The 22328-nt window shown below is 38.3% G+C and overlaps 2 protein-coding genes across 2 annotated transcripts in view; one reads left to right on the forward strand and one right to left on the reverse strand.

The window, feature by feature from the left end:
- Positions 1-589: 589 nt before the first annotated feature.
- e2f6 (E2F transcription factor 6) lies at positions 590-10603 on the reverse strand. The gene is made up of 8 exons (XM_046835636.1): positions 10160-10603; positions 5215-5375; positions 5035-5087; positions 4649-4853; positions 4280-4435; positions 2998-3112; positions 884-1043; positions 590-790 (listed from the first exon to the last, which is right to left on the reverse strand). Exons 1-8 carry the CDS (start codon positions 10484-10486, stop codon positions 756-758), a joined length of 1212 nt encoding a protein of 403 aa, XP_046691592.1. The 5' UTR covers positions 10487-10603; the 3' UTR covers positions 590-755.
- Positions 10604-15149: 4546 nt separating this feature from the next.
- Positions 15150-22328, forward strand: part of mboat2b (membrane bound O-acyltransferase domain containing 2b) — a 37522-nt gene continuing 30343 nt past the window's right edge. Inside the window, exon 1 of the mRNA XM_046836602.1 lies at positions 15150-15346. Coding sequence (XP_046692558.1) covers positions 15263-15346 — 84 coding nt within the window. The 5' untranslated portion in view covers positions 15150-15262. The remainder of the gene's footprint in view (positions 15347-22328) is intronic.

Genomic DNA, 22328 nt, shown 5'->3' on the forward strand with positions numbered 1-22328 from the left:
CTGTTTATATACAGAACTAAGATACAAGAGGCCATTTTAAAAGTGTTCTTAAAAATGTTTACATTACCTTCAGGAAAGGAAATTAAATCATCATTTTGATTATTTCATTGTGTGTATTGTTAATTTTAGGGAAAATTATTCACAGCTATTAAATATTACACTGATCTCTAATGCAAAATTGACTGCAGATGGAAGTGCAGCTCACCTACTATTAGTGTAAGATATTAAAAATATTTAGATTTCAAGAAAAAGAAGTTCAACAATAAGAACAGTCAGTAGATAATTAACATTGTTTTTTTTATTTTCTAAATGTAAACTTTAAACACAGTACAACAAAACTAAACACATGCTGATGTTTGCTCAAAAGGGAAAAAAAAAAAAGATTTTTAATGCTTGTAATTTTAATTTTGAACATTTTCTTGTTTTTCCTTTTGTCAAATGTGGCTTCATTTTTATTTGGGCATAATCACACTGTACACTGAATTACTTGCTATTATTTATACATTTTTAAAGCTTTTTTTTTTACTTCGCATCACAAAAGAGTTTACATCCGTATCAGTACAACAACATGAATAAACCAAGAATGTGCTAATTTTCAAAACACTTTAATAAGAACAGAGAAATAGATATAAAAATAAAGCTTATAAATCTGTGGTCCTATCAACATATTTTACAATTTTACAGCAGCACTTCTCAAATTAACTGTCCTTGAAAAAGTCTTTTCCATGGATAAACCGTTTATTTTTTTCGGATTCTTATGCGCTCCGGACAGAAGAAATGGTAGGAACGTCTGTAAAACAAAAACAGAGGAGGACATAATGATTCTCTCTCCATTCTATGTGCTTTACACTTGAAATAAAAACAATCTCAATGGAAGAATAACCTGTGAGGAGTGGCGCCGTCTGTATCCTGCTGTCCTCCAGCGCGAGGAAACGCCCGTGTCTAAGCTGCTCTGACTGCGAGGTTGTGTCTGGCCCATACGTGTCACACGTCAACACTTGAACAGGACCTCTGGAGCCCTTCAGATGGATCTTAATACAATCCTGGTGGAGGTGATACAGATGAAGATAAAAATCAGTGCTGGGATAAACAAAATCCCTTTTTAAATAACAGATGTTATCAATTTGGCTTACTAAATCAATGCATGTATAGATTTACCCATGTATCCATGTATTTATCTACACTATATGGACACAAGCTTGTGGACCCCTGACAATAAATTCCTACATGCTTTTAACCACCACATTCCACATGCAATCCCATTTACGGTTAAAATAACCTCCACTCTTTCTGGGAAGTGGAATGTTTTACTAGATATTGGAATGTGTTTACAAAAATTTGTGCTCATTCAGCCACAAAGGTCTTAGTAAAGTCACGTGCTGATATAAAGTGAAAAGTCCTGGGGTGCGGTCAGCCTTCTGATTTACGCCAAACGTTTTTATTACAGTTAAGTTTAGATCAGATCTCTATAGTAAGCCACTTACGATCTTCCACTCTGAGCCTTATATTCATAGAACTGGCTTTGTACACAGAGACAGTCAATAGTTCAAGTGAAGGAAAAACTTAATGCTACCACATCCAGAGACATCCGGTATAATTGTGTGCCTTCAACTCCGTACAAAAAAACAAAAACAAAAAAACCCTGTTCAAGGTATAACTGTTACTATGTCCAATTGCTTTGGTCCAAATTATGAGGACTGCATACACATAATTCTGTATTTCCACTGACCCAGTTCAGAGGATGTAATGAAATGAAATCTGCATAGCGGCTTATATTTATTATTTGATTTTCAAATAAAATAACGTTGTAGACAAATATGTTCACACAGTGGGCCTCAGGTATTTTGAAGACTAATCTGGTCGCTCTTTGAAATAAAGTTTGGACACCCCTGCCATAAAGCGTACCGCAACCACAATTAGAGTAGCTGGGTTTCTGCTCATATTGTACAGCCACACTAAAAATACAAATTTTATATATAGCACTAAATACGGGCACATTTGTTATTATTATTATTGTTATATAGTTTCATGTCCAGCTTCAAACATTTCTCTTAAATAAAGGATAAAAGGAATGAAGACATTTGTTAAAGTATGCTGTAATAAGTAGAACAGTTAAATATTAAATGTAAAAAACTTCATATAAAATGCAAAACACAGACCAGTATCACCCAGAGTCTAACAAAGGTAAACGATTTAATTTTTTTTCCATTTATTAAATTTTATTTATTCAAAATAAGAAAAAAGCGCATTGCATTAATTAGATTTATACTATTTTATTTTTTACAATTATAAAAAATAAATTATATTTATAAAATATATTGAGATATTATTTAACCAAGCAGGCATTTTATTTAAAATTGTTTTTTAAAATTTTGATCACAAATGTCAATAATAATAAAGTGTGTTAATAAAAAATGACAAGCAATTTTATGTTTTGCATTTCTTCCCCCTAACCGTACCGCGACTTAAAAACCGAGGTATGTACCAAACTTTGTGTACAGTTACACCCCAATATATACACACACGTCACAGTTCAGAGTCTGGGTATAAAATACAGTGAAAACTCCTGTTAAAGCAGCGTAGCTCTAGCGTGAGAAAACCCAATGTATAAATCTGTGGATAAAATCTGGAAAACAGGTTTACTCAAACTAGAACATTTCCTTACTCAGCAAATTTTATGAGTGGTCTAATTTTTGGATCACTATATGCTACAGCAAAACAGGCATAGACATGTATATAATTCATGTATTTTGTAATTAAAAACCACCTGTCAAAATGCCTGCAAAATGCTGCTCCTGCAATGCAGTTGGAATGCAATCATTAGCTTTTTTTTTCCACCATTTTTTGAAAGTTATCAGATTTAAACATGCTGTTAATTGTGCCTCAGATGCCCACAAACGTGAAAATGCATTAGTCAAGATTCATCTGCAATCTTCAGAACTAAATTGTGTATCTGCAACTAATCAAAAAAAGTGTCCATTTTTGTTAAGATGTTACCTCAGTGGGCGTAGGAACCTCCAGCTTGGTCTCCTCAGGAGCTCTGATGGCTATCACGGTCTGATTCTGAAAGGTGGCGATCCGAGAGATGTCTTCATACGTCACGTAAGCGGAGGTGAAATCTACAGTTAAGGTCAATATGTGGGAAAGCTGCTATGATACGAATGCAAGGCTGTCCCTTTAAAATAAGTGAAACAGCTCATTTCCAAAGTTATTTAACTTCTGGCTTATTGTTGTTCTGACACAAAGCAACTTGACAGTCATACATACAAATATGTAGACTTTGTCCACAGAAGTGCCGTCTTATGCAGATTACTTAGTCTGAAAAGGCCAAAGAACAATTATCATGGTGTAGGGAGATATGCCCTTCACGATGAACTAAACGAAAAAAATTTAAAGAGGGGAATTAAGTACTTGGATTTTTTTTTGTCCCAAATATAAGTTATGCTGCAGTCTGAATTTAGAATGTCATTACTTAACACTATAAAAACATCAGACACGGGTAAAGTTTTTGGCTGCCGTTTAGCCAAAGAGTCTCCTACGCAGTACTTTTTTCCCAGTTGACTAACATTTAAGAGAGAGTGTGTCTTGTAGAGGTTTTCAACAACTACAAACATCAAACTGCTGTTCCGTTTTGTTTACAACAACGTCACACAAACTGTGGAAACGTGCTGATTTTCTGAACAGAAAACAGCCTCCAGTAATCATTTATTCAGCATCAAGTGTTAAACTAACGTATTCTTTTCATGTAAAGAGCAGACCGAATGTCCTGTTGTTATGGCTACAGTGGTGTGGTATCTGAAGGCTTATCACTGAGGGCCTATTTGACTATTCAGAACGATTAAATTCTTAATCAGGTCAGCGAGACAAGATACACCTCACCCTCTGATCCTCAACCACTTCTCAACTGGTCCCATCATCTTCCACACTCTTTTCTATTCTGGCACTAAGTTGGTAAAAAACTTCCACCTGATATCTAAACAGCCGTCTCTAGAAGTATTTCAACAATGTCTAAAGCACCTTCTTCTTCCAGAGGTTCTTAAATTAACACTTCAGCATTAAAAAAAAATAGCTTTTTTTAACTATATTTTTTCCCCAACAGAGTTGTAGACTGATGGTATTCTTAGTCTGATGAAGCACTTTGTAAATCGCTCTGGATTAGCAGGTCTGCCAAACGCCATAAAGGCAAATAAAATATAAATACAGTCAATTGTTTTGTTAGACTTGGATTATTTAGTGGAATAATAAAGACTCCTACTGCACTGAATGCATGTGAGGATATTTAGCATTTTCAGTGAGGTCTGTTAGAGCAAACAGCTGCTCAGCGCAGTCTTTAATCAGCCAGTCCAGAGACTCCTCCATAGTCTTGAGGTTTAGCAGATCAGTCTTTATCTTATTCTTCCACTGGCCTTTGAAACAGCTGATTGGTGATGGACCCCTGTGGCCAAAAAAAAAAAAAAAAAGAGAAAAAAAAAAAAAAAACCCAAACACAGCATTCGTGAACTGATAGATGCTGCAGTGAGTAACAGTATTGCTGAATATTAAAACCTACCTACAGTAATGTAAAACTGGATAAATATTATCAGATTCCCCCCATAAACCAAGAAGTGTGTACAAATGTGGAGTAGATGATGCCTCAGTCTGTACTTACACCCACTGGACCTTGCTTTTCGACTTCTTTGCAACGAGCTTAATGCCGTTGAGTACGCTGGTGATGTCGTATACCCGCCTCTTGCGAGTGCCTAGTTTTTCTGTAGCCTCGTTGATGTCGAGAATTCCTTCTGGAGCTAAGTTAAGCAGATCTATGAATCGGTGCGTGAGCCGTCCAAGTGTTACCTCGGAGCGACGAGTGGGGCCTGAGAAGCAAAATAAAAACTTAAGGCATGTTCGTGTAGATCATAGCACATTTGTCCAACAATTAAATTGTTAGGAAGAACACGAGTGCATAAATACACAGTTTTAATGTCGGGTGCTCTACAGCAGACACTTGGGTAAATTTTCCAGGTACTTTAAGTAATAGAGTCCTGATTTTCTTACCCTTTTTTGCAGGAACTGGTTTCTTTCCTGTGGAATTCATAAGATTCTCTTTGCTGTAAAAATGGAAAGTAGATTAGTATGGACTCATTTCCCAAATTATTGTCCTACACTAAAAAAGTCTTATGAGCCTTTTGCTCACATCATCATATGGTAAACCACAACTGACATGCCATAACTTACAGTCTTGACAGCCACTCCTTCTTAGCCTCCTCATCTAGGTGCACTGGATCTTCCTCTGTATAATCAGAGTCATTGTAGTCCTCCTCGTCTTCTTCGTCTTCGTCATCATCCTCCTCCTCATCATCCTCCTCCTCCTCATCATCATCTGCTGGAATTTCAGTCTACATAGCACAGATGTAAAAATAAAGGCGATTAGATTTATGAAAATGTTCACTATTTTTAGTCAAGATTTTATGAAGCTTTTCGCAAATAAACACTGAATTGATTTAGAAATGAAGTTGGCTTGTGAGTCTATGAAGCCATGCCACGATGTCTCCTAAAAGATTTGTATAAAAGAGTTCACAATCTTCTGCCAATTAAAATCCGTTACCATCAAAGCTGTTATTTGTAATTTTAGAAAGTTATTGTAGTTGTAAAGCCAACCGACTGGAGTCGCTAACCTTAACCTTGAACTGAACATGAATTCTATTTTCAATCCATATGTAACTGGGTTCACATTCACAGTGTGGGTATCAAGTGTAGGAATTAAAGCACTCAAAACCACTAGAAATTAAATATTCACATACAGAGCTAAAAATCTCAATGCTCAGAAACAAATGTGCCATAGTCAAAACACAGTAGAGGCTCATGGCCATTGATTTTGATGGCTACAGACAATATTACCAAAATTATTACTCCTTAAATAATCCAGAGATTATCACACTAGAGTTAAGATACAGCCTGTAACCTTATAGTTGGTAGTCAACAATATACGGTCATTCACACACCTTCATACGAATGCATTTCTTTTTTTTTCCTACTTTGTTTTATTATAATAGACTCCAGTATAGACTATTGTAATGCATTTCTAATAAACAAGCTACAGTTATTCAAGAATGCGGCAGCCAGAGTTCCCACAAGGTTGAGAAAATCTGATCATATAACCCCAATCCTATCGTCCCTACACTGGCTACCTGTTAAGTTTTGAATCGACTACAAACTACTACTTCTTACTTACAAAACACTAAGTGGTTCATCTTCCAATTATCTTTCCAGTCTTTTAACACGCTACAATCCGTCACACTCCTTGAGATCTCAAAACTCTGGACATCTTGTAGTTCCTAGAATAGCAAAGTCCACTAAAGGCAGTAGATCATTCTTACATTTAGCTCCCAAACTTTGGAATAGTCTTCCTGACAGTGTTCGGGGCTCAGACACACTCCCCCAGTTTAAGTGCAGATTAAAAAATTATCTTTTTAGCAAAACCTACACATAACACACATCACATATCATAACCTTGTGCTCCAGAACATCTGATCACATGCACATTATCAACTTGTGCTGTTTATATCATGAACGGCAGCTACGCTAATTTCCCTCCACTGCTTCTCTTTCTCTCCCATCCTGAGGCATCCTGAGGTTGCTCCAGCCCCAGTTACGTCCCACCGCATGAAGATTGTAGACCTTTAAAGAAGTAGATGCCTCCAAACATCCTGAACAATCTAGAGACGTACCAGTGCCAAAAGGAGTTTTGACATTGGACCTCTTTGAGTGTTTAAAGGCTCTGGCATGGAGAAGCTGGTGCTGGATCTGAGACGATCTCAACTGTTGAGCTATTTTATGAGTTGCTCAGTAGCTCCTAGTTTTATAACCAAAAATGACTGTATAAAGAACATCACTCATAATCTTACACTCCAGTGCTCATGTTAGTTCTCACTCCCCAGTGTTCTGTATTGTTTAAAGACTATAAATCACAGTCTCGATGTCACCAAAATGAGGATGGGTTCCCCCTTTGAGTCTGGTTCCTCTCAAGGTTTCTTCCTCATAACATCTAAGGGAGTTTTTCCTGCCACAGTCACCATAGCTACTCATCAGGAATAAACACACATTGTTCACCTTAACTGTTAAATTCTGTAAAGCTGCTTTAAGACAATGTCTGTTGTGAAAGGCTCTATAGAAATAAACTTGACATGCGTTATTTATATAAATAAAAAAACAAGTACATATATATTCACATAAAAGCATACACATACATAAGCATATATTATATTCATATACATTATATTGCCAAAAGTTTGCAGACACCTCGTCATGTGCTTTTTCAGCACCGCATTGCACATTTAGTCCCAATTTGCTCTTGTAATTTCCTCCACTCCTCTGGGAAGATGTTCATTAGACACAAGTGTGTGTTCATTAGACACAAGGGTGATAAAGTCAGGTACTGTCTAGGGTGCAGTCAGTGTTAACATTCATCCCAAAGGTGTTCAGTAGGGATAAGATCAGAGCTCTGTAGCAGGCCATTTAAGATCTTCCTCTCCAAACCACACCTCCCTGGAGCTCACTTTGTGCACTTTGTTACCATGCTGGAACAGGTTTGGGTTTCCAAGTTCAAGTGAATGCAAAATTTTATGATACTGCATCCAAAGACATCCTACATAATTGCGTGCCTCCAGCTTTGTGATAATTTGAAAATGAACCACATATGGCAGGAAAGTGCAGGTGTCTCAATACTTTTTTCCATATAGTGTATTTATCTATACAACCTTTTTATTTTTTAATTTTTTTAAAAATAAATAATCTTTGACACGATTCAACCAACTTCCTCGATTTCCCCAAAGTTAGTCTCTCTTGTTTTAATCTTTTACGTCTGATTGTTTTCTTATTGACTGCCAAAAGCACACCAATCAGTTTTTTATTATCTACTCATACTATATCTGGACATACACAGCCAAAATACAGCAATTTGTTGTCTAGAAGTATGTCTTCTCACAATGTTTTCAAAAGACTCCTGTATTTTTTTCCAGTGTTCTTGAATATAAACAATCCCAAAATATATGGTAATGGTTTGCTTCATTAGATACACAGTTTGGAGAGTTGTTACTGTATCTGGCCATTGCAAATGGTGTTTTAATATATTGAATAATGTTTTCCAACAGTATTCTTCCAATTTAATGAACTAGTTGATTTCCATTGAAACATCATACACTGTAATCATTCCTCCTCCCCTCCTGCGGTGTGTCCTGCTCAGATAGTAGTGTATGTGACCACTTGGGCCCGGAGTATCTTCTGTACTACGTGTGTGTTTTCCCTGCTCTAATACTCACACTTCAACTCCAATACCCACATTTGTGATTTCACGACCCCAACACACCCACTCCAACTTAAATATACAGCTGTGTGTGTGATTTCCTGCTCTAACTATTCCACTACAACTCAAATATACAGCTGTGTGTGCGATTTTCTGCTCCAACTCTTCCACTCCAACTCAAATATAAAGATGTGTGTGCGATTTTCTGCTCCAACTATTCCACTCCAACTCAAATATACAGCTGTGTGTGTGATTTCCTGCTCTAACTATTCCACTACAACTCAATATACAGCTGTGTGATTTTCTGCTCTAACTATTCCACTACAACTCAAATATACAGCTGTGCGATTTTCTGCTCTAACTATTCCACTCCAACTCAAATATACAGCTGTGCGTGCGATTTTCTGCTCCAACTATTCCACTCCAACTCAAATATACAGCTGTGTGTGTGATTTCCTGCTCCAACTATTCCACTCCAACTCCAATATACAGCTGTGTGCGATTTTCTGCTCTAACTATTCCACTCCAACTCAAATATACAGCTGTGCGTGCGATTTTCTGTTCCAACTATTCCACTCCAACTCAAATTTACAGCTGTGTGTGTGATTTCCTGCTCCAACTATTCCACTCCAACTCAAATATACAGCTGTGTGTGCGATTTCCTGCTCCAACTATTCCACTCCAACTCAAATATACAGCTGTGTGTGATTTTCTGCTCCAACTATTCCACTCCAACTCAAATATACAGCTGTGTGATTTTCTGCTCCAACTATTCCACTCCAACTCAAATATACAGCTGTGTGTGTGATTTCCTGCTCCAACTATTCCACTCCAACTCAAATATACAGCTGTGTGTGCGATTTTCTGCTCCAACTATTCCACTCCAACTCAAATATACAGCTGTGTGTGCGATTTTCTGCTCCAACTATTCCACTCCAACTCAAATATACAGCTGTGTGTGCGATTTTCTGCTCCAACTATTCCACTCCAACTCAAATATACAGCTGTGTGTGCGATTTTCTGCTCTAACAATTCCACTCCAACTCAAATACACAGCTGTGTGTGCGATTTTCTGCTCCAACTCTTTCCATTTCAACAACTCATATACAAGTGTTTGTGAGTTCCAGGCACTAACACATCCTCGTCAACTCAAATACACGTTTGTGATTTGCCTGCTCTAAAACACATTTCAACTCAAATACACGTTTGTGATTTGCCTGCTCTAACACACCAAGTAAACACTTGTGTTTTTCCTGCTTAACAAACCCACATCAACTCAAACACAAAAGTCTTTGTGATTTTCCTTGCTCAGCGTAACAACTTCAATTAAATACATGTGTGATTTCCCTGCTCTAATACTCACATTTTAACTCCAATACCTATGTTTGTGATTTCACTACAGAACACATCCACTTCAACTCAAATATACAGCTGTGTGTTTGTGTGATTTCGTGCTCTAACTCTTCCATTGCAACTCAAATACTGGTGTTTATGATTTCCTAGCACTAACACACCCAGTAAACACTTTTGTGTTTTCCTGCATAACACACCCACATACACTCAAATACACACGTGTTTCAATAAGTGTTTATAATTTCCCTGCTCTTAACAAATCAACGTCAACTCAAATATACACATTTTTGTTATTTCCCTGCTCTAATACACCCAATAAGCACGTTTGTGTTCTTCCTGCCCTAACACACCCATTTTAACTCAAATAAAACACGTGTGTATTCTCTGCCCTAACACACCCATTTCAACTTAAGTAAAACACGTGTGTATGTTGTTTCTTGCTCAAACACACTCACTTCAACTCAAATAACGGAACGAGATAAAACGGGAAGTGGTGAATGAGGATCATGCAGAAGTTCTTCTCACCACTGCAAAGGGGTCTGAATGCTCTTCACTGGGCTCCGCAGGTGAGGTCCAGCCGGGAAAGTCCAGTATCGCGCCCTCCAGAGGGGGCATGATGGGAATGGCGTCCGGAGTTATGCCACTCGGAGTGATGTGCTCGGGAAGAAAGTGATCCTCGCAAATCTTAAGCTCGCTGGAGAAGATCGCCGACTCCCGCAGCGCTGCCAGCCACACACGAACACGGCCCTGATCCGCGGGGAAACTGAAGAAGCGCTTCCGGGGTCTGTTGCGCATTTCCCCCGGCTTCAGATCGCTTTGGTTCTGGCATCCCCTCACCACACACTTCACCATGTTGGAAACCTGAACACGGCACTTCTCTCTACATCAGCTAGTTTGTTTACACACGCCGACTAAGAAACGTGCACTTCCGTACGAACGGAAAAGGCTTGCCACGGTCACGTGACACACAATGACCAATAAGGAGCTGAAAATCAGAATTGCGGGTTCGTTTAGGTGCATGACTCTGGTCTTTAAAAAGAATGCTGCCACCTGGTGGGCTGGAGATTAAAATGACTGAAATTCTTATTCTGAGAGTAAGCAGTAGTGGAAGATCTGATCATTTTAGTGATTTGGTGGTTTTTTTTTTTTGCCATTTAGTTCATTTCGTTCCTTTGTTCAGACATAATATATGTTACTCCTATAAGTATTGTAAAAATAATGTCAAGACAAAAAAAACCCCCAATGTATTGCATTGTGCGTGTTGATGGGAGTCACGTGCTAAAAAAATTGAACGACTTGGACTAGAAGAGTCAAAAAATTAACTACTGAATTAGTTTTTTGCTGAGATTTTGTGATGTTTTGCTCTTGTGCTTCCAGAACAAAATGAACAAATCACTCTTTGGGACTAACCGTTCTTCTGAGTCACATTAGACGAACAATCACTAATAAGCAGAGAAACACATCATTTAACATAATAGAAAAGCATATGCAAAGTCTTGCAGAGGTAGATTAGACCGTGGTGGGTCTTCAGACTCCCTGACTTACATTTTATTACATATATGTTCATGAAAATGTAATACCTTTCTCCCAATAGTCTATTCTCATCATTCCATAGCAAGATGAACTTTTTAAGAAAAGCTGGAGGTAAGGAAAGATTTTGAAAAAGTAAAAAAAAAAACAGGTAAAAAGTTTTTATTTTTTTATTTTTGCATTTTCTTTTCTGTAGAATTTGAACAAAAACCCACACAATTTGCCTTATCCCCATGAAAACTGTAATGCTCTGCTGCTGCTACATTAAAATTTCCATCCAATCAGATTTCAACCGTCAAATAACGTATATCCACAAATGCACAAAAATGCATAGAAAACTTGGGGTCATTGTATGAGATGCTTCTGCTAGAGATGATGTATGCAGGTGGCACAGTTGTGACTGCAGTGAAAGGAGACTTGTTGAATTGTTTTAATTTTTTTCGCTTTAGTAATGGCATTCTTGCTGGATGAGATACCTGTCATGATGCACTACTCTGTTATACTGCTTTTCTGTATAATATTGATGGTGTCTATAGCCAGGGTGTCACAATGATGGTATTAAGTGGAAGATTGATTCAGGTTTTTAAAGCCTTTTCAGTGGTGTCCTACACCTCAGTGGTGGGGTGTGAAATGCACAACCCAGAACTGAGATTGGGTCCATATTGGTATTACTATTGTAAAGCAAGATGCACACTTTATATTTCCAGATTTGTGTGTTTGTGCAAAATCTGCAGAGGAAGTCTGAGGTAAATTGGATCAAAGTTGTTATTCCAATATTCTCACTGAACAGTGTAACTTTAAAGTAGTTAGGCTTCATGAGATACACTCACCGCACACTTTATTAGGAACACCGGTATACCAAGATGTTCATGCAGATAACTCTAACTAGCCAATCATGTGAGACAATCATGCACATACAGGCCAAGGGCTTTAGTTAATGTTCACACCAAACATCAGAGTTAAAAAAAAAAAAAAAGGTTGATCTCTTAGGACACTTGTCAAGTCAAGTCAAGTCAAGTCAAGTCAAGTCCCTTCTTGGATATTTGCACACAACAATTTCTTGAGTTTTGCAGAGGGTCTTCAGGCCAAAATGGCTTGTTGATGAGAGAAATCCATAGAACGTCTATATTAGACTAGACTAACTCAAAATAATCAATTATTACACACAGGGTAATATGTTGGCATGCACAACACATACATTGAACCTTCAGGTGGATGCACTACAACAGCAGAAGACCCCATTAGATTCTACTTCTGTCAGCAAAAAAGAAGTATTAGAGGCTATGGGCTCACAGACTCACTGAAACTGGACAGCCAAAGACTATATAATTATAGATACTGTTGTGTGTTAAATTAACAGGACATCAGCAAACCATCTGGTGCCAACAACAATAGCATGGTCAAAGTCAATGAAGTCTATAAAAAAACAATCCTTTTTTTTAAAATCTAAATTTCATTGTCTAGTTGCCACATGTTTGGCTAATTAAGTAACTGCATTAAGGTAAAATTGGTTCTAATAAATCTTGATTGATATACACTGCTTAAAAGAATTAAGGGAACACTTAACCATCAAAGTATAACTTCAGGTCAGTCTGTCCAGTTAGGAAGCATAAGTACTGAAAGAAATTAGTGATGAAGGAATTAAAGTAACTATAGCTGCATTGGAACAGCAAAATGTAATGTGTTTGTGGGTAATGGCTACAGACAAGTGCTTTCTACCTTCTCCTTTCTGACTGATTTGTTTCAAGTTTTGTGTTTTGTTAGGGTCCCAATCAGGTTGCACAGCTCCTCCAGGATGGCACATCCATACATGTTTTTGGAAGGAGGTTTGATGTTTCAAGGACGTGGATGAGATACCAGGAGATGGGATGTTGCATGAGGAGAGCTGGACAGGGCTGTTGAAGAGCAGGAGAAGAATCATTGCCAGAGTTTTACAATATGATGTCCAGCAGGCTACTGGTGTGTATGTTTTAAACTCAACCATAGAGGGGGTCAAAATGAAATACTGCGTCTAAGTAGAGGGCCAGACTTTCAATATTTAATGAATGGTAAGACAGCCAGGATACGGAAATATAGGTGAAAATAAAACAGTAAGTAAAAGCAGTAAATTCTGCTATTATGTATATTTGCCTGATCAGGATGCTTGGCATCTTTTCTTGACTGTCAGTTTATTAATGTTTGGGTTATAGTCAGGATAGAGTGAAGATGTTAGTAAGGCAACTCCTGTGTGTGCTTCTGAACATCTTCATAAGCACCCTCAGAGTCAAACTTGGCCCATTATTATAGAAATATGATATTACATCGTGGGCCAGATGTAATGTATCCATGGGCTGGAAGTGGGCCGGGGGCCTTGGGTTTGACATGTTTGCCTTAGTTCCAGTGAAGGGAAATACAGCAGATACAGACATCCTAGACATTTATGTTTTCAACTTTGCAGCAAATGTTTGGCAAGAAAAACATAGAAGTGTGATGTTCAGGTGTCCACAAACCTTTCCCCATTTCGATCATGAAACACTGTATTTATGACATCATATTAATTATGTGGAGGCTCTATCGTTGCACTTTGCACTTGGGTTCAAAATGGTGCAATTTTTTTTCTTTCTTTTTAAGATTCTGGTCTATGTTTCAGGTGCACTGACTGAAGTGAAACATAACAATGACCTCTGCTGTTTGTAGCCCATCGAACTTTGACATGTTGTGCATTTGGACATACTTTTCTTCTCACCACATTTGTGCAGAGTGCTTATCAAAATGACTGTAGCCTTTCTGTCACCTTGAATCAGTATGGCCTTTCTCTGTTGTTCTCTCTCACCGACAGGGTGTTTCTGTCCACAGAACTGAATGTGCACCAATCTGAGTAGACACTGTTTTGTATTAAGTCTAAGATCAGCAAAAAACAGAAAAAATGAAATCAGCTCATTTACTCAAGCCAAAGTCAAAAGCACTGAGATTGTATATTTTCTCAATTTCTATGGATTATCTAAATGATTTTGTTCAGTGCACTGCTCCTACATGTTTTACTGATTAAATAATTGCAGGATAAGTGGGAGTGAATGTGTATTTAATTATATAATGGATGGCCATGAATATCTTTTATCCACTGTCTAATTAAAGCTCTTCAAAACTGGATGGAATACAGATTACATATTTTGTTATACAAATCCTTGAATGTCTTAAGACTACAATTGCCTTGTATAGTTTTGCATTTATGTGCCATCAGTGAACATTAAGTACAATGTGGAAGTGGTGACTCAGTGACTCAGACTCAAATGGCCCTTGAACCTTTCCTCACCAGGGGCATTGTATCATGGCTGACCCTGTGCTCTGACCCCCAGTCTACTAATTAACTGGTATATGTGAAGAATTTCACTGTTAAAAATGGACAAAACTATAATGGTTGGACGTTCGTTGTCACCCTGGAGTAGTAGCTCAGTGGTGGAGTGGAAGCTCAGTGGTTAAGGTGCTGGGTTACTGATCGGAAGGTTGGGGGTTCAAGCCCTGGTATTGCCAAAGCTGCCACTCTTGGGCCCTTGAGCAAGGCCCTTAACCCTTTGTGCTCCAGGGGTGCCGTTTCATGGCCGACCCAGCGTTCTGACCCCAAGCTGGGATATACGAAGAACGAATTTCATTGTAATGTATATGTGACAAATACAGGCTATTCTATGTGAATGGGTTTCCATTTGAGTTCAGTCTATCTCAAGTGTTCTTCATCAGGGACGCCACTGTGTCCACCAGAGATAGAGGGACACATTTATTAAACAAAAAAATCATTCTTTTAGTCTATTTATTTCCGTGAAGCTGCTTTGTGACAATTCCTATGATTAGAAGAGATGAACAGACACATGTTATTGTAATAAACAGGATGGAGATGTGATCATCCATAGGAGCAGAACAACTGGTGGAATCTATTACATGGTGTAGTGCACAGTGAGGACACTAGGTTGCATTAGTGAGCCTGAGCAGCAGCAGGAGCGGTGATGGACGAGAAGGAGGAGGAGGAGGACGAGGACGAGGAGGAGGGACAACGAGGAGGAGAGGGTTTGTGTTTGCCGTCGCCGTCCATAGCAGAAGCACAACAGGCTGAAACCGCTCTGAATCATGGCTACCGACACCATATCAGCTTGCACTGGATCCAACCTGCTGCAGCCGATCAGCGAGATCATCAACCTGCCGCTAGACCAGGTAACACCTTCACACGGCTCCTTTTGTTCTGCGCTGATGTTTAGGAGATGAGACATTCCTCCGCTGGGTACAGTTACCATCCCGAAACCGGTGCTGCGATGAAAAAAAAAAAAAAGAAACATCCTGTTTTCAATCAACACAAGCGCTTTTCACGACGGATTGTTTACCCACTGACATTGTGTTTATCCAAAGACGTGCTTTTCCCTCATTGATGAGCCTCTAAAATGGACCATTTCTCCATCTAATGTGTCCATTTCCTATGGTGCAGTGGACAGGGACATGAAGAGACCGCAGTTCTAGACAAAAAAAATCTTATCATGTTTTATTAGAGGCTTACAATGGCTTAGAGTGCAGATTCAGTGCCATGCCATTTTCTCAAAATGTCAGCCTTGTTGCATTTGATCACGCATCATCATCATCATCATCATCATCATCATCATTATCATCATCATCTTGAGGCCCTGAAGTTCTTGTGGAGTGAAGCTCAAATCATGCACACAATGATGCTTCATTTACTGCAGATCTGAAACGAGGACCAGGATTTAGATTGAACCCTGTCTGGTGAAAGATGATGTGAGCTTTTAAATGAGGCATAGAAAAAAAAAATCACATGTGGTTATTAGGATTGTGTGATACTCGATCCTAAACATCACAATTTCACAATCTTAGGGTATTAATAGACTGTTTAACACCCACATGCCAGTGATGTTTTGTGTCCAGATTCCTAAACCTAACACACACAGTCCTAACCTGGTGGCTGAGGCCTAAACCTACACCTCAAAATTTACACCTTCAACTTAAGATTTAACCTCAATCATAAAATCTCAACCACGAACGTAACACTCAACCCTAAACATAACCTTATTTCTAACATGAAAATCTTCACAAAACCTCAGGACTGGACTCATAACCTCAACCTTTTGTTAGATACAACATGGTAGACAGATACAGGTCTAGTCTTCTGTCTGTATGTGTGTTTTGGTGTCCTGTAAGGAAAAGGTGCTGTTCTGAACGTGTGCATTTGATAGCTGTCTTATACAGTATGCTGATGTTGGAGACACACCAGGACAGGCAGCAATGACAGCAACATAACATGCAGCTGAAGGCTTTTCAATATTGTATTATGATTAGAGGAGGACCAGGAGTCAAATCTTTGAGACATACTGTATCCAGAAGGGATTTATATTTTTATATAAACCAGATAGATTTGAACCGAGTTGGATAACCGTGCGGACGTGATATCAGCACCCGTGACCATGCTGTAAACATTTTATGCAAATGAAAATATTTTATAGAATATTTGATTTGAAGTTTGATAGGTTTGGGAAATTGTATGCTGAAAAACACCATTATATACAAATAAATATCAGAGAACGGAATCTACATTTAAGTCATTTGTTCCAGTCTATGGATAATTGGTCACTTTGGGTTCATTAAGATGCTAAATACGAGACACAAGACCGTATATTGCTCTCAGCTGCAACTGCACAGAGAACTGCCCAGCTGGGAACCCAGCGGTAGAATGTGGAAGTAGTGACTCAGACTAAAATGGCCCTTGAACCTTTCCTCACCAGGGGCATTGTATCATGGCTGACCCTGTGCTCTGACCCCAGTTTCCTAATAAACTGGTATATGTGAAGAATTTCACTGTTTAAAATGGACAAAACTATAATGGTTGGACATTTGTTGTCACCCTGGAGTGGTAGCTCAGTGGTGGAGTGGAAGCTCAGTGGTTAAGGTGCTGGGTTACTGATCGGGAAGGTTGGGGGTTCAAGCCTCGGTATCGCCAAAGCTGCCACTCTTGGGCCCTTGAGCAAGGCCTTTAACCCTTCGTGCTCCAGGGGTGCTGTATCATGGCCGACCCAGCGCTCTGACCCCAGCTTCTGAGCAAGCTGGGATATGCGAAGAACAAATTTCACTGTAATGTATATTTGACAAATACAGGCTATTCTATGTGAATGGCTTTCTATTTGAGTCTTTGTCTTTATAATGTCAATTTTGAGGTAGGAGAAAACCAGGGAACCCAGCAGTAACCCAGAAGTAACCTGAGATAGGCTCTGAACGAGGAAACCTGGAGATGTTTGGAGAGCAGGCAATATGTCATGCCTTATTATATTTTGAATATAGTCTCCAGGTTTTCAAACACATTCTGTGACTCAGGGGATCATGTGGAAAACTACTGGAATGATTTACAATCACCGATCATACGCAATCATTTACTGCAGGGTTTTTTTTTCTGATTTATAGCAAAGGATTCCACCTGTGCTGCTCCATTTTATACCACAATTACTGAGTTTATGGTCAATACCTCAGTCACAGACAAGTGTAGTTTTTTTTTTACGAGAGCTGGCCATATGTATTTTTTTAATGATGCAAGAAATTATCCAGTGGAGGTGTCACTGAATTTGTTTGCGAAGAAAACCTGCTGAAGTTATGAGGTGGATTGTAATGTGATCAGCAGGTCTTCATCTTACAGTCATCTCTGGCTCTTTCACACTCTAGTTGTAGACACTGTACTCCTGTTACAGAGTTGTGTCTGGATGAGAAAGTGCCCAGTCATATCTTTTTGCGGTTTCACACATGTTGGTGTCTGGGTCATCCTTTTCTCCAAACTAGTTTTAGCTTACAAATTTCTTTTCCGAGCATTTGATCTGAATAAAGAAACATGCAGTCTGATTGGTTATCTGAAATTCGCCTACCTACACACAGCCATACATCAGTTTCTAAATAGGAGAACTTTTGAATGCTGTGATGTGGTCAGCTTTTATGATGAACATATAACCAGAATAAAAATCATTTACACGTTGTATTTTGACATTTAAAAAAAAAAAGTGTTTTATCTGAATGTTTTGGGGTGAGTGAATGTGATTGGCCGTTTGCAGTGTCATTCACACGCCTCTTCCTGTGAAAGTGGGTGGTTCTTGGCCATGTTTACTGGTGAAAAGCTCCAGGATGTCTATTGAAAGCTCTACTGAAAGTGAGGACTTGAACTTGCTGTGTGGGTGGAGGGAATTATACCCCTTAAAACCGTTCACAAGTAATGCCAGTTAATTTAGAGGTCTATTTTTTAATTGGGATATTGGGCATTTATTTTACTTACAATCTCATCTTTGAGTATGTAAATTTCTTTGAGTATGTAAATGCTTTCTGAAACGCATGATCAGAGATAAAAAGTAGCAGAATTGTATGTACTTAAAACCTCTTTTTTTCCCCTCTTTTTATTTGGCTGCTTTCAACAAGGGAATTAATTCACTTTGTCTGTCCAAGTAGCCTACAATCTAGTCTTAGTAGAGACCGACTATAAAATATCAGGCTACATGCCAGGTATAGTAAAAATTGTGTGTATGTATTGGGTGTATATGGAGTAAGGATAATGTAGAGCTCAAATTCTCAAATTCAGGAATTGACTAAAGACAGTTTCCTAAATATGGGTCAGAAATGGGGAATTGTACAATATGTCTTAAGCTGCACAAGCTGCATGGCTCAGATAAACATACAAGCTTTAGTAAATATATAGTGATTTAAATTGGCAAGCAAGATAATCGATCATTTGCTGAATCTTATCAGACAACTTATATATCACATATGTTTAAACTGCAGAGATTAATTGTAGGGTCACAATGTTTTTTTTTTTTCTCAGCAGTCTCCCAGCTTTCAACATGCATCAAGCATCCGCTTTCTAGTATATTCTTTTTTGTAAGAGAGATAACCTTATTTACTGGCTATACAATAAGGGCATATGGCTGCACATATGGCTCTGCTTCAGGCCAGGCCACAAGGTGAACCTGTTAATAAGCTGATCATTGTCCATAATTTATTAGCATACATATGGGCCTGATTATTGCGGTGCAGGTCTGCACTCAGTTGGCTTGCATGGCTCTAATGGGAGGCTGACACAGTTAATTATAAACACTGAGTTTATAGTTGTTGGGGGATGTAGGAACCTTGTAGCTGTCTCCTGAGGGAAGAAACCAGTCTTGTGTGTCCTCTGCTAAACACTCCAGAGAGAACATGGCTCTTATGGGAAACATGTAGAAATCAGGATAGGAGGCACTAAAGATCAACCCTGATTTCGTACTGGTGCTCTTGCAACTTAGTTTTAGTTATTAAGCTACTTGGAAAAAGTTTTACATTTATGAACATTTATGTCTTTTTGTCAAGACCTTAAAAACAGGCGTAACTGTTACGAATGCTTGTTTGTTTATATTCCCAATAGGTCATTTTGTTACAGTATGTCTCCTAAGGTATAGTCACTAGATTAAACAAAGTTCACAGCATCATGTTTCAAACATCAGTTTGTAAAATTTGTTCTTTCTTTGCTATAGTTAATGATAATTTAAATCATAAGTATCCTAGTAACATTTAAGTATCCATTCAATCTAGTAGAAATGTTGGTAATGTAGAAAGCAACCAGTTGACAGCTGCTGCAATCACACTGAATTGTTTGGAAAAGATCTCTTAACTCTCTGTTGTGTTGCGATTGGACTGATATCAGTCTTGCAGTGGAGTCACAGTTTGTCAAATATATGAATGTAAATGACTTATTTGTTTAGAAATATAACTAGTGCCTATTTACAATAAATATACTCCAGACTTGCCAGTAACCTTTTTTTTTTTCCTTTCCTAGTTCCTTTCTCAATGTAATGCATCTTCACACTTTAGCTGTCTGTGGTTGGCTGAGGGTTGAGTGCAGAGAGTGCAGGGGATAGTACTTCTGCTCGGACATCAATAATTGAGTATAATATATACTGATATGAGAAAGCTCTTGGTCCATAAGAGGTATTTAATCATGGGGTAATTATTTGGTAACTTATTTTCCAGGTCAAGGGCATTTGTTGTGTACAAGAACTGAGCTTTAAAGTGAGGGTACATGTATTTTACAGAGGGCACAACAAGGCCATATCACATTTGCTGTTTTTTTTTTTTTTAATGCTGTTTTGTTTTGCTTCATCCTGGACAACATTGAAGTCATCAGTGTACCATTTTCACACAGAAACAAGCTAGCCTTTTAAAAGCACAGCTAAACGACACAGGTGCCTGATACACCTGACTGACTATGGGTTGAGGATTGTGCAAATACTACACAAATTTATTGCTCTAGGGATTTACAGCTTGCACTTCCTACCAGAGAGCTCTGCGTAATACTGCGTGAATGCGTTTGTGTTTTCAGGATGATTATTTTTATGTACTATATACTGCATATACACTGAACAGGCATAACTTTTTGACCTTATAACATTATGACAGGTGAAGTAAATAACACTGATTATCTCTTCATCATGGCACCTGGTAGTGGGTGGGATGTTATTAGGCAGCAAGTGAACATTTTGTTATCAAAGTTGATGTGTAGGAAGCAGGAAAAATGGGCAAGTGTAAGCATTTGAGTTTGACAAGGGGCCAGATTGTGATGTCTAGACGACTGGGTCAGAGCATCTCCAAAACTGCAGCTATCTATTAAAAGTTGTCCTGGGAAAGTTTCGACAACAGGTTCATAGGTGGCCGAGGCTCATTGATGCATGTGGTGAGCGAAGGCTGGACGTGTGGTCCGATCCAACAGACGAGTTACTAAGTTACAATAATAGGCAGGTAGTCATAATGTTATGCCTGATTGGTGACCATAAAGTTATTCCTGGTAAATAGCCATAAAGCTATGTCTGGTTGGTGTAGGCTACCAAGATAATGTTAGCAGCTTGAAGAAACACTACAGTAATCCCCCGTTTATCGCGGTGGTTACGTTCCAAAACCGCGATAAATGAAAAACCCAGATAAACGGACGCCACCCCAAAAATGGTATTTCATGTATACAGTACTGTATTGTTTTAATATTTTACTTAATTTTAATTTACAATTATTAATTATATTTATATTAATACATTTCATTATTTCAACATGAAACTCCATAATAACAAATCTCTATATGTTTTATTGGTCTATCGTGCCATCTGCAAAAGGCCGGGAAAAACAGACAAACTAATTAATTATGTGGCAAATGCAATTCTGCAATAACCTGGGGTAAATATTCAAACCGTGGTAAAGCGGGAGATTACTAAATATCAGAAAATTCCATGTTTTTGAATGCTTTTCCATTAATAGTGTATAAACACACATACTTCCATTAATCCATGAAATACTGCATTACACTACTTTTGAATATTTGCAAGTGGTCTTTTTAAACGTTTGAAATAAAACAGCGTGCCTCGTTTAAAAGGGGGCATTGTTTTTTTTTCCAGTGTTTACAGGCATTGGATATCATTGTTCTAGGAAACACTATTATATCGTTAAATAGTATTGCTGAAGGATTTTATGATAAAGGCATGGAGTGAGCTGAATGGGCTCTAGCTACAAACTATATGAAATGTGAGCCCTTTTTTTTTTTTTTTTACAGATTAATGAGACATGTCTCCAAAACCATATAGGAGATTTGTACAAAACAACATTAAGAATGTTAAACACTAACAATAATGGTAACATTATAGCCTTGTGCACTGGGCTCGAGTTTATTAGTGCTATGTGTGAGAGTTGCACTTTAGACATGCAAGAAAAATGCCTGAAAACTGACAGCAGCCTTTTGCTGAACAGTAGCTACATTAGTCTCACCTTTTACTTTGCTTTCACTTCCGTCTTTGGTTGAGAGCTGATTGGCATTTATGTGGTTGACAACACACCAGAAATGCAACAACACCACCACCACCTTCTCCAAATAGTTTACTCAGGAAATGATGTCTGGCAAAAAAATATGTACACACATTCATTTGAGTTTGAGAGACTAGTTATTTTGGTGCTGTTTTTGAATTGACGTTCTTTTTGGGAAATCTGGCAACAGCAGGATTGACGAAAGCTGGAATCGGTGAAAGCTGGTGTACTGAAAGCCGTTGTTTGATTGAGCCGATGATCACGCAGGTGTGTGTCGCTTCTGATGCCTGACAAGAGACACACAAAACAGAAAACATACACACTCACTCAGGATTTCTTTCTGCATATG

The sequence above is a fragment of the Silurus meridionalis genome, chromosome 23, assembly GCF_014805685.1.
Source record: "Silurus meridionalis isolate SWU-2019-XX chromosome 23, ASM1480568v1, whole genome shotgun sequence".
NCBI lineage: Eukaryota > Metazoa > Chordata > Actinopteri > Siluriformes > Siluridae > Silurus > Silurus meridionalis.